Source organism: Formica exsecta, unplaced genomic scaffold (genome assembly GCF_003651465.1).
Source record: "Formica exsecta isolate Colony F162 unplaced genomic scaffold, ASM365146v1 scaffold80, whole genome shotgun sequence".
NCBI classification, from domain to species: domain Eukaryota; kingdom Metazoa; phylum Arthropoda; class Insecta; order Hymenoptera; family Formicidae; genus Formica; species Formica exsecta.
Window position 1 is genome coordinate 2,665,491 of NW_021853570.1, and position 14,517 is coordinate 2,680,007.

General features: G+C 35.0%; 1 protein-coding gene across 2 annotated transcripts in view; it reads left to right on the forward strand.

The window, feature by feature from the left end:
* Window positions 1-14,176, forward strand: part of LOC115244151 (homeobox protein Nkx-2.5-like) — a 21,631-nt gene extending 7,455 nt beyond the window's left edge. The window contains exons 1-4 of one of the 2 annotated variants that reach the window (XM_029821576.1): window positions 5,958-6,147; window positions 8,188-8,294; window positions 8,643-8,849; window positions 10,995-14,176. In XM_029821576.1, coding sequence (XP_029677436.1) covers window positions 6,050-6,147; window positions 8,188-8,294; window positions 8,643-8,849; window positions 10,995-11,506 — 924 coding nt within the window. In that variant the 5' untranslated portion in view covers window positions 5,958-6,049 and the 3' untranslated portion in view covers window positions 11,507-14,176. Of the gene's footprint in view, window positions 1-5,957; window positions 6,148-8,187; window positions 8,295-8,642; window positions 8,850-10,994 lie in introns of those variants that run through there. The other variant, XM_029821575.1, reaches the window with a different exon arrangement.
* The last annotated feature ends 341 nt before the right edge of the window (window positions 14,177-14,517 follow it).

Sequence of the window (14,517 nt, forward strand, 5' to 3'; positions counted from 1 at the left end):
AATAAAAAAAATAATAACGTGTAATATTATATATATATATATATATATATATACAGTTACGAAATAGCTTGCATATTACCCGAGAAAAATACACACACACGCACAAATAATATATATTTTTAAAATAATGCACGTTTTTTCCTACATAATTCTCTTTTTTTTTTATTTTTGAAACATACTTGGTTTCAACTTTGCTAATCTTCGAATCGTCTCCATATCGAGTTAAGTTTCCACTGTAATGCTCGCATATATGCATACAGAAATGTTATTAAACTAGAAGGCTCTCTCTGGAAGATTTCCACTCGATCATTGGAGGATTGTAATAATTCGCGGCACGATCCCCTCGACCCCGGTTTTCACATGACGACGGCGGGAGCGGAGTGAGAGACTGCACCGGCCGCGACCGCGGGGGTAGTAAAACAATGAGACGCAGACAAATTGGGTTGCGTGCTCGAAACAAGTTGGCACAGCTATCGCCAAACAGTCGTGGGAGCTTGGCAAATGTTGCTCGATTGCCCGAAGAGCTCGAGACTCTTCCATTTTTTCCCGCCGACGCTTGGAACTCCCAGAACGAAGAACGGAAAGACAAGAGAAAGAGGGAGAGAGAGGTGGAATTGCGGAAAAACGACAAATGTCTCTCGGATCTCTTTCTCGTGTTGAACACGATTCTAACCGAGTTAGATGATGCGACCCGCGAAGAACTAAAATGTGCCTTGTTTGAGCCCTAATCAATGAAATATAATACGTAACAAAGTGTGAGTGTCTTCATTGAAGATCAGTGAAATAGTCATTGATCTTGAATAAAATCTTATCATTGCTTTAATTAGTGATATTTTCACTGATTCAACTTAAGAAAGCATGTAACAATAATTTTGTAATACTATTGATACTTTGACAAATTTGTATTAATAATTATTTGACAATGTTATCAATCATATGGTATTATAGTAAATTACATAAAAATTGTACTACAATATTGACATATCTGATTTTGATGTCTCACGTATGAGCAACAAATCACTATTGTACAAATTTTTAGATTTGTAAAATTCCTCCTTAATTTCTTTAATTTCTAAATCATATTCTATTTCTTTATCACAACGTACAACTGTTATATAATCATTCAATATAACAACGCATAAAAAACTAGTTATATACAACTCACTATATGGATTATCATAATTCACAATTTTCGGAAAGCTATAACTGCTGTCTTTAATTAATTAAAAATAATATAAAAAGAATTTCTTATTATTTTTTTCTTAGATAAGCATTCAATGTCCCAATAATGCCAATTATTGAAAATAATAAATTCTTAAAGACATTTTTTAATATTTTTTTATACGAAGTTTTTTTCGTTCTAATTATTCGTCATATATTAAGAATTTTACTTATAGAAAAAGTTTTGTATATTGATCGTCTCTCGCTGTTATTATCGCATACAAAAATTCATGTTTGTAATACGTAAACATCATCTTGATGAAATTTAAATATAAAAATATTGACCGAATCTCTCTTAGCAACTTGACCACTAAAGAGTACAGGTGTCTTCCCGGTTTCCGGTAGACGATAGTTTTTATTTCCAGAAATAAATCTGACGGTCAAGACGCGGCCATGAGAAAAAAAAAAAATCAGGAAAGTCGGGTCCACACCCTCTTCCGCACTTTTTGACTTTCTGTGCGGCGGAGCCGCGCGATTGTACGAGGACCGGTCTGAATAAACCGGAAACTCGCTCTATCGTCGCTCCTGCCTCTTACCTGTTCCTTAGCTTCTGAATCGCGCTTTTCGAAACCCCATTTTCCACCGTGCTACTGTCGGTACGCGTGTGTATTTATTGTGAGTGGCCCGCATTCAGGTGCGCATCTCTTTTCGCGATTGGATACAACCTGCGACTCTATTCAATGACACAACAAATCCGACGAATCATCAATTTCAGAGCGTCGACTTGATCGAGATAAAATATGGGGTCTCCCATTTAAAACGGAACATCCAAATATTTTTTTAAAATTAACGAAAGGCAAGAATATTCAGGATAAATTAAGGGCTTCGAAAAGCGCGAATTATGGAAAAATTTCCACACCATAAATACTTTTATCCTCCGTTATTATCTTTGTGTATATCTTTTCTTTAATTTTATTATATTATAATATAGTATATATTCCTTGTAAGAATGATCACTTTTCGGTGCATTAAAAATAATGCCCGCCCCCTTCATCGAGGTTTTAATCACTTTGAGATATATTGTAAAGAAATTCTAATGCTAATTTGTATTAAGCACTTTGCTACATGTTAAATATTTTCAAAAACATGTAAAAATTTATAGTTAAAAGACGATAAATAATAGAAATCCATTTTTGCCTAAAAGTCTTTGTAAAGAGAGAAACAGTATTATAAAAATATAAGAGTAAATTTTATTTGAGTGATTTAAAGATCTCCATAAAGTTTTTAATGCTTCGAAAGCTAATCGTTTTCACATAAAATGTATCTCGTATATTTTCTACACATTTAACAAAATATTCTGTGACGCGCGCGATAATTTGTGACAATATCTTGATATTCTCTACGTTCAGCAATCAATAATGCCATGCGATCCTAACGTATAATACAGCTTTGGCATTACGACGATAATATTTTATCTGCGATCGAAACATCGGGAAAGAAGGTCGCGAAACAAATTCGATTCAATCGAATCGCACATCAGAGTCCACGGAATTATTATTTTTGCGCGTAATTGCGACGGATAATGATACGCGTGTTGCGGACCGAATGATAATCGCGCGAAACGACAGGGGCTTTTATCTATCGTTACCCGATGTAACAAATGCGTGTCCGCGAATAATAAGTAGGTGGTATAAAAAAGAAATCAGGTCAGCCTTGTCGCCGATGACGTGTCTTTTTTTTTCTCGCGCGCCAGCGTCGCGATTATCGGAGAAAAAAAGGACCGATTGTCACGGAATGTGCGCGTAATAAATGCCTCGCTATAAAATTAGCCATCACACGATTTCCTGAATTATGCCGGCACACAGTGCGTCTGGATTTATTTAAATAGAAATTTGATTTCTCACTTTTTATCCGCTTGCTTCTTCGAATACAACTTTAGATTCGATCTCGATGACAATTTCAATTCGATCTCGCGTCTTCTGGATTTTTATTCGGGCACTTGTAAAGCAACTTCTAAAAAAGAGCAACTTGATCTACAAGACACAAAGAAAGATGATAATTTATTTATAAGAATTTTCTTTTTAATCAAAATAATGATAATTTCCCTTATTTTTGCCCTTTACAATTATATTTTAATATATACAGTGACTTGTGAAATTAAAATCAAGTATTTTGAAAACACTTTTTAAAATTATGCAGAAAATCGTATTATTTTATATAATTTGTATTCTCTTATACAATATATATGTTATAAAAATTTTTTTTATATGTTACTCTTTCTCTCTTTTCCTGTTTCTTTTTCTCTTCTTTTTCTTCCTTCTCATGATATCAGAAACTTTTATAAAGTTTCTAAAACATTTGATCAGTTTCGTGAGTATCTAAAACTTCTCTCTCTGGTGTTTGTCTGAGTAATCTATCTCTAAAAGAAGATTCATGAAAGACTTCATTTAATATCATCACACTGTTAAATTAATAAATAAACGATGTATACAATACAAAGGTACAAATCATAATTTACTTTATTAAAATATCTCGGTTTTCGTAAAATTAAACATATATGCCTCCCTTCAATTAAACTCCATTTCGCACCCTTCGATTTTTCGATCGAACAAACAAGTTCCTAAAAGAGGACAGTCAAGCTGGTCGATCATACGTATCTCGTTTGCGTTTGTGTAACACTCGGCCGTAAGTCGCGACCACGCTTCTAACCCAGTTTTGCGTATCAATAGGCAACGATCTGAGTGCCACAGGGGGAGAAAGACAGAGAGGGAAAGAAAGAAAACAGGACGGTAGCAGAGAAAGTGGCTAGGGGAGAGAGGTAAGGGAAACGAGTGAAAAATCGAAATGACACAGTAAAAGCACCACTAATGCTCTTTCACATTAACACTCGACGTAAAGTATGCTCTCGGTGTAAAAAGACCCCTGATCGATGAAGCTCGCCGATTGGCTCGCTCGTCGGGCTGGATTGAAATCAACCCCCGGGCCGCTGGGCGACGGTTCCCCGACACGCGACCATCCCATTGGCTGGCTGGTGGTAACACCCCTCGGTAACTTACCCCCGTAATATTACCAGAATCGCTCGGAGTGGCAAGGAATTTTATCAGATTTAATGCGACGAAGAAAACAAAAAGACTTGTTTTTACATATAATTCTTATTTTTATATATACATAAAAGCTGATTTAAACCAAGTGTTTAGTTAAATAATAACTGTTAATAAAAATATAACCATAAATATCTTGCGAAACTATATTAATTAGCGAATTATTTGCTAAAATTTGAATTATACTTCGATATTAAATCATTCGTATTATTTCCTATCATTATTAATTTAATTTATTCTAGAAAAACAAATAAAAAATTACTTTATATTTGCATTTTACTTTAATTGTTAAATTCGTAAAACAATTTATTTTTGATGATTATAAAAAGTAAGAAATATTTTGAATTTTTCTTAGGATAAAACACTTGATTGCAATATATTTGACAGAATGTATCGGTAATATTGACCTAAAAAAACTAAGTATTTTTTTAAATATACTGATCCAACTAAAGTCAGTTAGTTGCCTACTTTAGGCTGAAAGATAAAGATCAAAACTAGCTCTCTATTACGGAGATCAACCCCCTACGTGCAAGACCAAAGCGAGACAAATACTCTCTCTACAAATATTCTTTAATTATTATACTGTAAGTATTTTTACAGCACGTGCATAAAAGAAAGATAGCTCGTGTATCGATAAATTTAACAAGTTATCAATTCAACCAATTATAAATAAACTACTTGCGGCTCGAATAAGATAAAACCACTGAACTTTCGTCAGAATATTACATTATCATCAGCATTGCATTTATTTTTTGAACAGACGGAGCTTTTGAAGAGATGATAAATTAAACGAGAAACGAAACAGCGACGGTTCTTCTATCCTAAGCTTCTCCCGCCGGAAACTTTCCGTAAGTTACCGCCGGGTAGCAGGGTGGGATACGAAGAGCTACCAAACGGGAGGGGATGAACGTGAAATCCCGCCCCAATGTAGAATCCGCCCTACGCTTCGAGGGTGCTTGACGGGCGACCTACGAACGAACACTAGTCGTCAAGTGCTCGTGGAGGACACTTAAAAATTACAAGAAGTGTCCTTTAGTAGTTCCAAAAAGGAATTATGGCCTGCTTTACGGGTTCTTCGGACGGAATCAGTAATGACTGACAGTCGCGAGTGCGATACAAAAATCAGTGAATGGACATTGGATTACCTGTTGGACTAGTTATTATCATGTTTGTGCTGGCATAAAGACTTTTGCTACGAGATTGTGAACTCTTGTCGTGAAAAGTAACAGTTGGTGATGCTAAAACTATAATAGTGTCATATGAAAGAAAAAGAGTGATTATGAAAATGGAAAACCGAAGATATGGGTAGTTGCAATTACAAAAAGATCAAAAAGATAAAAAAAGTTTCTAAGAAAATTATTTCAATAAGATGCAAAGAAAAATAAAGAAACATATTATATATAAATAAATAAATTTAATATTCATTTTTCTCTAAAAGGAAATTTTCCTCTAAGAGAATAAAAATAAATAAATTTTTATCTCCTTTCTAAACAAAAGAGACAAAAATCTCACTAACTGTTGTACGTATTGTACAAAGTAAAGAAGAATTTTAAAAAATAAAATTAAGAAAAAAAAGAAGTCTTTTAAATTAAGATTGGAAACTAATTTCAATTTGAAATATTATTGGAAAATCAAAGAAAAGAGAGAAGAGAATAAGAATTATAAATGGGGATCAGGTCTACGATTCAAAGAGACTTTTAAACATCAGGAAATGTGCCGTCGGTGAAACATGTAACATGTACTGACACACGCGTGTACTAACAACCGTTTCGAAACCTTTTTTCAAAATGGTGGACAAAAATAAGATTTTGACCTGGCCGCTGCTACCGTATCCGGCCAGTCTTTTAAATCACGTTTGGTACAGCCAGCTCGCATTGAATACTAGGTAAATAATATTAATGAAAATTTAGTATGTTTAGTTCTTTTTGGAGAACTACAAAACAATCTTAATTTTTCTTACTTTTTCTTGTAATTTCCTTTAGAAAAATAAGAATTACATATTATATATACCATAATACATATATCAAATTATAATTATTAAATATTTTTAATTTTTTTTATATGTACACACATATAATTGAGAGTAGGAATAATGTAAAAGAGAGAAAGAGAGAAAAGAGAGAAAACACACATTACAAATATTAAATTAAAGATGGTATAATAGTCGTAAGTGAGTTCGACAAACAAATTGAAAAATGATCGCGCTAATCGATAATTTTTACTTTGATTAATCGGGGATTTTGATGATTATCGAATTCTTACACGTGGTTTTATTACGATATATCACGTAATATCGTATATCAACTGATGACCCATTGGAACACGAATTGCTTATCGATTAAACTTTGCATGCGATATCGAGAAATCATCATTAAACTGTGTTTACATAATTACTTAAAATCGTTTGCATAATTATTCAATATTATATAAATTGTGTTGCAATACATATACTTAAATAGCATAAAAAAAGTTCAAAATTAATTATGTCAACAATAAAAAGTGACGAAAGCTACGCTTGTGCTATCTCTATGACTTTCTTACATCAATTGAGATGAAAAAAGCGTCGTAATTACAAGAGGTTGAAATCGCGAGCGATTTCAATGCTGGTACTTCCAAATAATTATCAACTTCTCGCGAGGAGACGATTTTGTTCTAGTATTTTAATCTGATTTTCATGATCAAGTCAAGATTACACGCAAATCCGATAAAAAAAAAAATTAGATTTAATACAAGAGAAAGTCATTAATTAAGTCAAAAATGAATGTGGAATAGCTATAAATGGAATAAATTAGTTTCTGATTGTGGCAGTGTATAGTTGTTGACACAATCCAACAATCAATAACCATTTGTCACATACTTAATGACTTTTCCTCGTATAAATATGCGTACATGTGTATCTGTGAATATGAAGGAGAGCATATAATCATGCATCTGTAAGATATAAAATTATAGTAATCCTCTGTTAATGCTAGATGTTCGCCGAAACTTTTTCACGTCTATAACTAAAAACTGTCGTCTTATCTCGTCGCAAACTTCTCGCACAAGTTTTCTCAGACGGCAGTCTGTAAATAGTTAAGAAGAATGCTTATTCAGAAACACCCGCGCTTCGTGTCGGAAACATTTAAAAAACGTGGCCGAACGTGCCGCAATAATAGCTGGCACAGCTTAATATGAGCGGACCGAAAAATTCGTTCCTACACGCAGGTCCACGGACAGGTTGCTTACGAATAAACGCGGGTATAGGCAGGTATTATATACCCTCGAAGACGTCTCTCTGATCGGGTTCTAAAAGAGCCGATGGCTTCTTGACAGTCACGCGGCTTCCAGGGTCAGGAACGCTCCTTCAAAATTGGATTTTACCGCCGTAAAACACCTTTGTGCCCGACTTTCCGACTCGCAAAATCCGCCCGCGGATATAGTTATGTTTATCCAAAATCCTACGACTGTATACACATGTTCGTTTTATTAGATGAAAAATTATACGCGATATCAATTAACCGCAAGTTTCTAATACCGGAAGCGTATTAGCGTAAGAATGTTCGATTTTTAAAATTTTTTCTATCATTTTTTATCTATATACTTTTACTATACATTGTCTATATTTATATAGGTTTATTTCCATTCTGATATGCGAATAGATTGTTTCAACAGAAAATCGATTCAACAATAACAAATAGCAAATTGATTGTTTCATAGCATGCATCAATGCAGATTAATACCTAATAAAATAACCAAACAATTTATCTTCATATAGCATTTAATTCTTGTTTTAGGCCCTAGATTCGCCCCATAATTATTGACATACACACACAATTAAAAATCATTCTGTATATTTTATTGTAATGTTATAATACTTTTTGTTGATATTGTCTCTAGTATTTTTTTTAAATTAGAATTATAATAACCAAGGAATTTTTTGTTGCAGGCTGCTGGAAAGTATGAAAATGCCGGCTAGGACATCCGGTTTTGCCATTAGCGACATTTTGGAATTAAACGATGCCAAACCGTCGCAAGAGGAAACAGATGTGCAAGGTACGGCAAGTTATTATATTAAATAGTTACAATAATTAAGAAACAAATATTTCATATCTTGTTAATTCCAATTACTAAATAGCAATTTAACAATTATTACAATTCGATAAATATCAAATTTATGAAATAATAGAGAATTGTTATCTTAAAAATTTGAGTTGATCCGATTTTATAATTTGATATTAATACATATTTCAAAATTAAAAAAAAAAGAAAAGGCGATATATTAAAGCGATAAGCTTAAAAATGGGGGAAAATATAAAGTTTCTCTTGCTGTAAATTTTCTTTTGCTGTAAAGTTTAGCTATTAGAAAAATCCTGATAAATTTTCTGACATTTCGTGTTCCAGGTGCCACGACGGTTCTGCCAACGGCAAGCGACGTGCCGTTATCTTACCAACAATTTTTGGAGCATACGACCGCCATGCTGCAACCGGCTATGCACGCTAATCTGAACAGGGGTACGTTGCCGCCACCCCCGCCTGGATTATTAGGTTGGCCAGCTGGACCAGCACTACCGACAGCGTTATCTCAACCCTTGGTGGAAGAGGTGAATGGTGAGCGCGAACATGTTACCCTTTATTTAATTGTCTAGTAGTCAGGGTACGCGATAATAAAAATTAACAAGCTGTGTAATTTAGAAAGCGCATTTACTTGTCATTATATATCGAGAAATGATTATTAACTTTCTAAAAAAGCGTGAATATACAAAGTTTTATTTCGTCGAAGACGTCACTTGTATTCTAAAGAATGCTCGGCTGAATTTGGTCGCCGCACTTTCAATCGAGGTGCAAGATTTCTCGCCCCCTTTCTTCGCGCTGGTAGAAAGGGCGCACGCACACGCACACACGCGCGCACGCTTTTGCGGGCGGAAGGGCGCAAGATGGAAACCCTTATTTATTTAACACCCTACAATTGGTCCGCGAGGGTTAAGCAGGATCTAATAGTCCTGTAAAAGGTTCTCGTGGGTACCGCACAGCGATTGGTCCGCGAATGAGGACAGATGTCGTACCCGGGGACAGATGCGCGAGCGGCGGGGGCCCCCCGGGCCCCGGCCCTCGTTAAATCAGGATCGTCACGCCCAAAAAATTCGTCGGCGACCTATCCCGCTTCTTTTTATCTTCCTCTCGCGTTCGGTCACGGTTCGCACGAGCGAAAAATCCGAGCGACGTGTCGAACCGACATGAGAAACGCGTTGCCTGCGAATAATCGCGGTCGTCCTGTAGCAGATAAAGAAGGGGATGATTGCGACGCACGATTGAGTGGATCTCTTTTACATCGGACGTTTATATTGTTCATTGGATAGTGTATTACGTATAACTCTCTGTGAAACAGATTTCTAAAAATTTTGGACAGATTTAAATATGATTTGAATGACTTTAGAAAATTATGCAAGTGTGATATAGGGAGAAACAAGAATAATAATTAAAGACATTACTAAATACATATGATAAAAGATAAAACATTAGAATATCAAACAAAATATAAAGATTTGTTATCGCAATATCTATTTTAATTTTATTTTCATATTTAAAAATAAATTTAAAAAAAAAATTAAATTGCCCTTTGTTTCTTTAAATAAATGACTTTAAATTAAAATAATTATAATAATATATATACAGTTTGGATTTATGCGAAATCTGGTTCAAGAAATGACTCGCAATTCATGTTGAAAGAACGCGAGATAATCTCACAGCTATGGCATAGCTTCCTTCGGAGACATTAGTTAGCGGCGAGTGTCTAATTGAAATCACAGTGCAACTGCGAGTATGGCCTAATCTCCCATGAAAATGATATGGTTGATCCCATGGGGTCCGGAGCAGGGGTATCAAATAGGCTTTATATTGGTTCACACCCTCCTTGAGCGGGTCCCCGGGGGTCGCTCACAAAAGCATATTGTACCACGGCGAAAGCCAGTATCCCGACGTTGTACATTAAATTAGCCGATATCCCGGACCAGATCGTGACATTTACCACTTTGCTATCGGATAAATCAAGTTATTACTTGTAGTATAATTACTGCGTCAGCAAAATTAAATTTATTTTATTATTGTTTCATTCCCGCCATTGTTTTAAAATCTCTAATTAGATATTGCAAGCGATTAATTTACAAATTATAACAACGGTATTCACGTTTTTATTTTCATAATCGATTTAAAAAATTCTCATATTTTAATATTATGAAAAAAAGAGTTCAGAGATCTTGGAATATCGCGAGAGAGTTAGAAGTTTGTATGTATATTTATAGAAGCGACAGTTTAATTACTGCATATGATATATCACGAGATTTAACGATATAATTCATCAGTACTGATTAGAAGAACTATTAAAAAATCAATGCAGGCGTGCATCTGCTGGTAATCAACGCTAAAAGCAATCGACGGCGCCGGCTGAGTCGAAATGCAGCTGCAGTTGGTTATCATCAATTAAGTAATTGAGATAGAGAGTCGGTCATTTACTAAACACTACTTCCATCACGTCATTTAACATACTTATTTTTACGATAGTGTATAACTACACTAACAAACCAGAGTCGCACGCAAGTTATGTATAACAAAAATTCGATTCGATAAAATTAGTACTTAATAAAAGTACGAACAATCTAATCGAAAGATGCCTACGCTACGTCAGAATTCTTCTACAGAATAATATTCCTCTTTCGAAATAAAAATTAATATCGCGATAATATTTCTTGTGTTCAGTTCTCCAACAACCGGACTCGACGAGCCCGGCGATCTCGGACATGTCGTTCCCGTCGCAGCAGGAGAACAGTCACGAGTCGTCCAAGGACGAAGAGTCGCAGGACTTCGAGGACGAACAGCAGGTCGGCAACGAGACGGCCCAGCCCCACGAGACCGAGCACAAGAAGCGGAAGCGACGCGTCCTGTTCTCCAAGGCGCAGACCTACGAGCTGGAGCGACGTTTCCGTCAGCAGCGTTACCTGAGCGCGCCCGAGCGCGAGCATTTGGCCTCCATCATTCGTCTAACGCCCACCCAGGTGAAGATCTGGTTCCAGAATCACAGATACAAGACGAAGAGAGCGGCGAGCGAGCGCGTCGAGGCCAGCGGCAGCGGATGCTCGCCCAGGCGGGTCGCCGTACCAGTGCTGGTGAGAGACGGTAAGCCCTGTCAATCCAAGCTGATGGAGCCCGCGACTTATCCCGGAAGCGGCCAGGTCCCCATGACGCCGTACATACAGAAATATTGGTGGTAGAAAAGATCGGGCTGGGGGGTTGAAGAAGAGAGAAACGGTTCGCGCGGTGAATGATCATTGCGCGAATCATCGGCGATAAAGACGCTGCTGTGATAAGAAGATGTGAAATATAATTGACAGACGGATGTGAGAAACTCGAAATGGAAAAATTTCTAGCAATGTTGAGCGCGAAGAGAGCACGAAAATTCATGATGATACACGATATAGTGTGTACGATGATTATGTGTTAATATTTATAAATTAACTGGACATCGTCGAAAATACATTCGGAAAGACAAAGAGTTGAATCAACAAACATGAAAATTTATAATATAATTGAAAATAAATATCTCAATCAACTGAAAAGAGGATGAAAGAAAATTGATGAAAGAAAAATGTTAATACATCGGTTCTTTCAACTCTATATATGTTTCTCGATTTCTAGTGAATAATTGATGCATATCTACTCGGACTCTCCTGATGCAATTCAAATGTGCGACGAAATTAAAGAGACACATAGCAATGACGAAATAAAAAACTAAGTCCACTTACAAATTACAAAAAGCGTGACCAGATGACAACTGAATAAATTTAACTATCGTGTGTATTTCGAGACTATCGAACTTGAAAAAGTACAACACTTCGAATAAAGCACGACGTTTTCTAACATTTCATAAAATACACAGTGTTCAATGATACTGACTTGTTAGGAAAATGAAAATATTTAAAACAATCGATACCTTTTTAAAAGGAAGATTATTGTCGAAACTTGATGCGGAAAATTGCTGTTTTACGACAGCAATAAATATTCATTTAAGTCGGCATATATTTTGCCGCGTGCGATGAAAAATGTCCACAGAAACTTTAGCAAATGAGACGAAAATTAAAAAAAACATTCAAAAATATAGACGACAGAATGTATCCATAAAACATAGCAAGAAGATAAATTTATTAATAATGTGGGACAAATATTCATAAGATATATCGCAATCGAACTTTAATATTTCAGAAGACAAGCAAATATCACGATATAATACTTTATAAAATTACTTACGTAGAACACATTATTGCGTATAAATGAATATTTATCTAAAAAACAAAATGTCGATATCGACAATTCGAGGAATGATAAAACCTGAATGTTCAAAATGCAAGTAAATGTGGAAGATTAATAATGAAAATGTAAAGTAGTTTAACGAAAATCTAGATAATTAAAAAACTGCGAGCCCCTCGCTCGCAATTCTTCAGTTTCTTGAATTAAAATAAACTGAAATCCAGTGTGCTGCAATTGAAAGTTCCTGCGGCTAGTGTTGATATTCATAAAAAAAAATTAAAGACAGTGCGAATACCGTCGAAAACCAAAGATCGATTTCGCGTACGAGCTAATTTCGCGTATGAACTAAAGCTTGACGTGAATAAGTAAATTAATTATAGATATAAAAAACGTGTAGAAAAGAGTTTCTCATTAAACGATATCGATGTCACGTTCTTACGAGATAAGGTATTTGTACAAACTTGTTACCTACACAATATCCCGATGACTTACGTAGAGTTCAAATTTAGTCCTTAGAACGTGTGTTGTAGAAAAGAATATCGTAAATGCAAAGAATTTCGATTTAATCCTGAAGTGCACAATGTCGTCTAACTACCACATAATTAAATTCGTGCACATTTAACGTCTTTTTTCGAACTTTTCGATAATATATCACAGGAGAATGAATTACTGCCAATGAATTAAAGTCGAATTCGTGATTCAATTGTGTATGTATGTATATGTGTGTGTATAAGAAGTAGCATGCAGAGTTCCAAAAAGTCATAATCTTGAAATTGGAAAGATAGAGCGATGTCCAGAAATACTAAATTTCGAAATTTAAAAATTATGTGCAAAAAATTTTAAATAGTCATAATTTCCAATTAAGACAAATCAAGACAATGTTCAGAAATACAATCTTTCTTAAAAATATAAAATAGATAAAACTACAATTTCGAAATCAGATGAGTAAGTTAGTCCAATTGATTAATTCATAGCTAATATATAATTCTGCACGTATTTTTCTCGTGTTCTTGAAAGATTCACGATATATGGTGTGTTTAATAGGTTTTCAAAGAATTTCACATTCGCAAGATATATATATGTAGCTACGCGTGGTTCTATATTTCTCGATTATCTGGTACGACATTTTCTTTTCTCGCAATAGATTTTACGCGAAAGAGAGAACAAGTGGCCAGTTTGGACGATACATTTAATGAATACGTATGTCATCCTCGTAGCGTAAAATTGAATATCTTCATCGGAATTAAATATGGTTTTTCTTAATAATTTTCTTGTATATGTACGTACTTGGAAAGAGTTAATTAGATAAGGAAAACTTGCTATGAGAGCGGAATGATTTCGTTGATATTAACACAGACTTTGTAAATTGTTATCTTAAACTTAAATTCTTTATCTTAAAATAGTACCTCGATAATACATGTGTATGCTGATCATGTTGCATAATTATTATGATGTTGATGTCATAATAAATCGAGGATGCAAAATAATACTGTGAGCAATCGCAAGAATATATTGCACAGTGTTTCGTCCTTAATTAATTATATATAAGGTGTATATATGTACATTGTGTATGATACGTATAGCAAACTAATATATCAGAACCGTATTTAATAAATCTGGATCCTAAAAAAAGCAAATTTTTCTTATTAATTTTAACCCATTATTTCAATCTCTCTCTCTCTCTCTCTCTCTCTCTCTCTCTCTCTCTCTCTCTCTCTTTCTCTCTTTTTTTTATTAAAAAATAAAAAATCTCAACGAGCAGCCATCTTGTTACCGGTTTAGATTTCCTGAGGGCGCCCCATCGAGTCTCGATGGGGATCGCGTTTAACTTTTGCGACCCCCATACAAACTTTTCATTATTCGCGTTATGACGCACAACTTGCTCGTCCATCCAACAAGAAGCAGATCGTTAATTCAAATCGTTTTTTATCTCTTGCAATTTCCTTTCGCGATTAAAATAATCGAACTACATAATCGC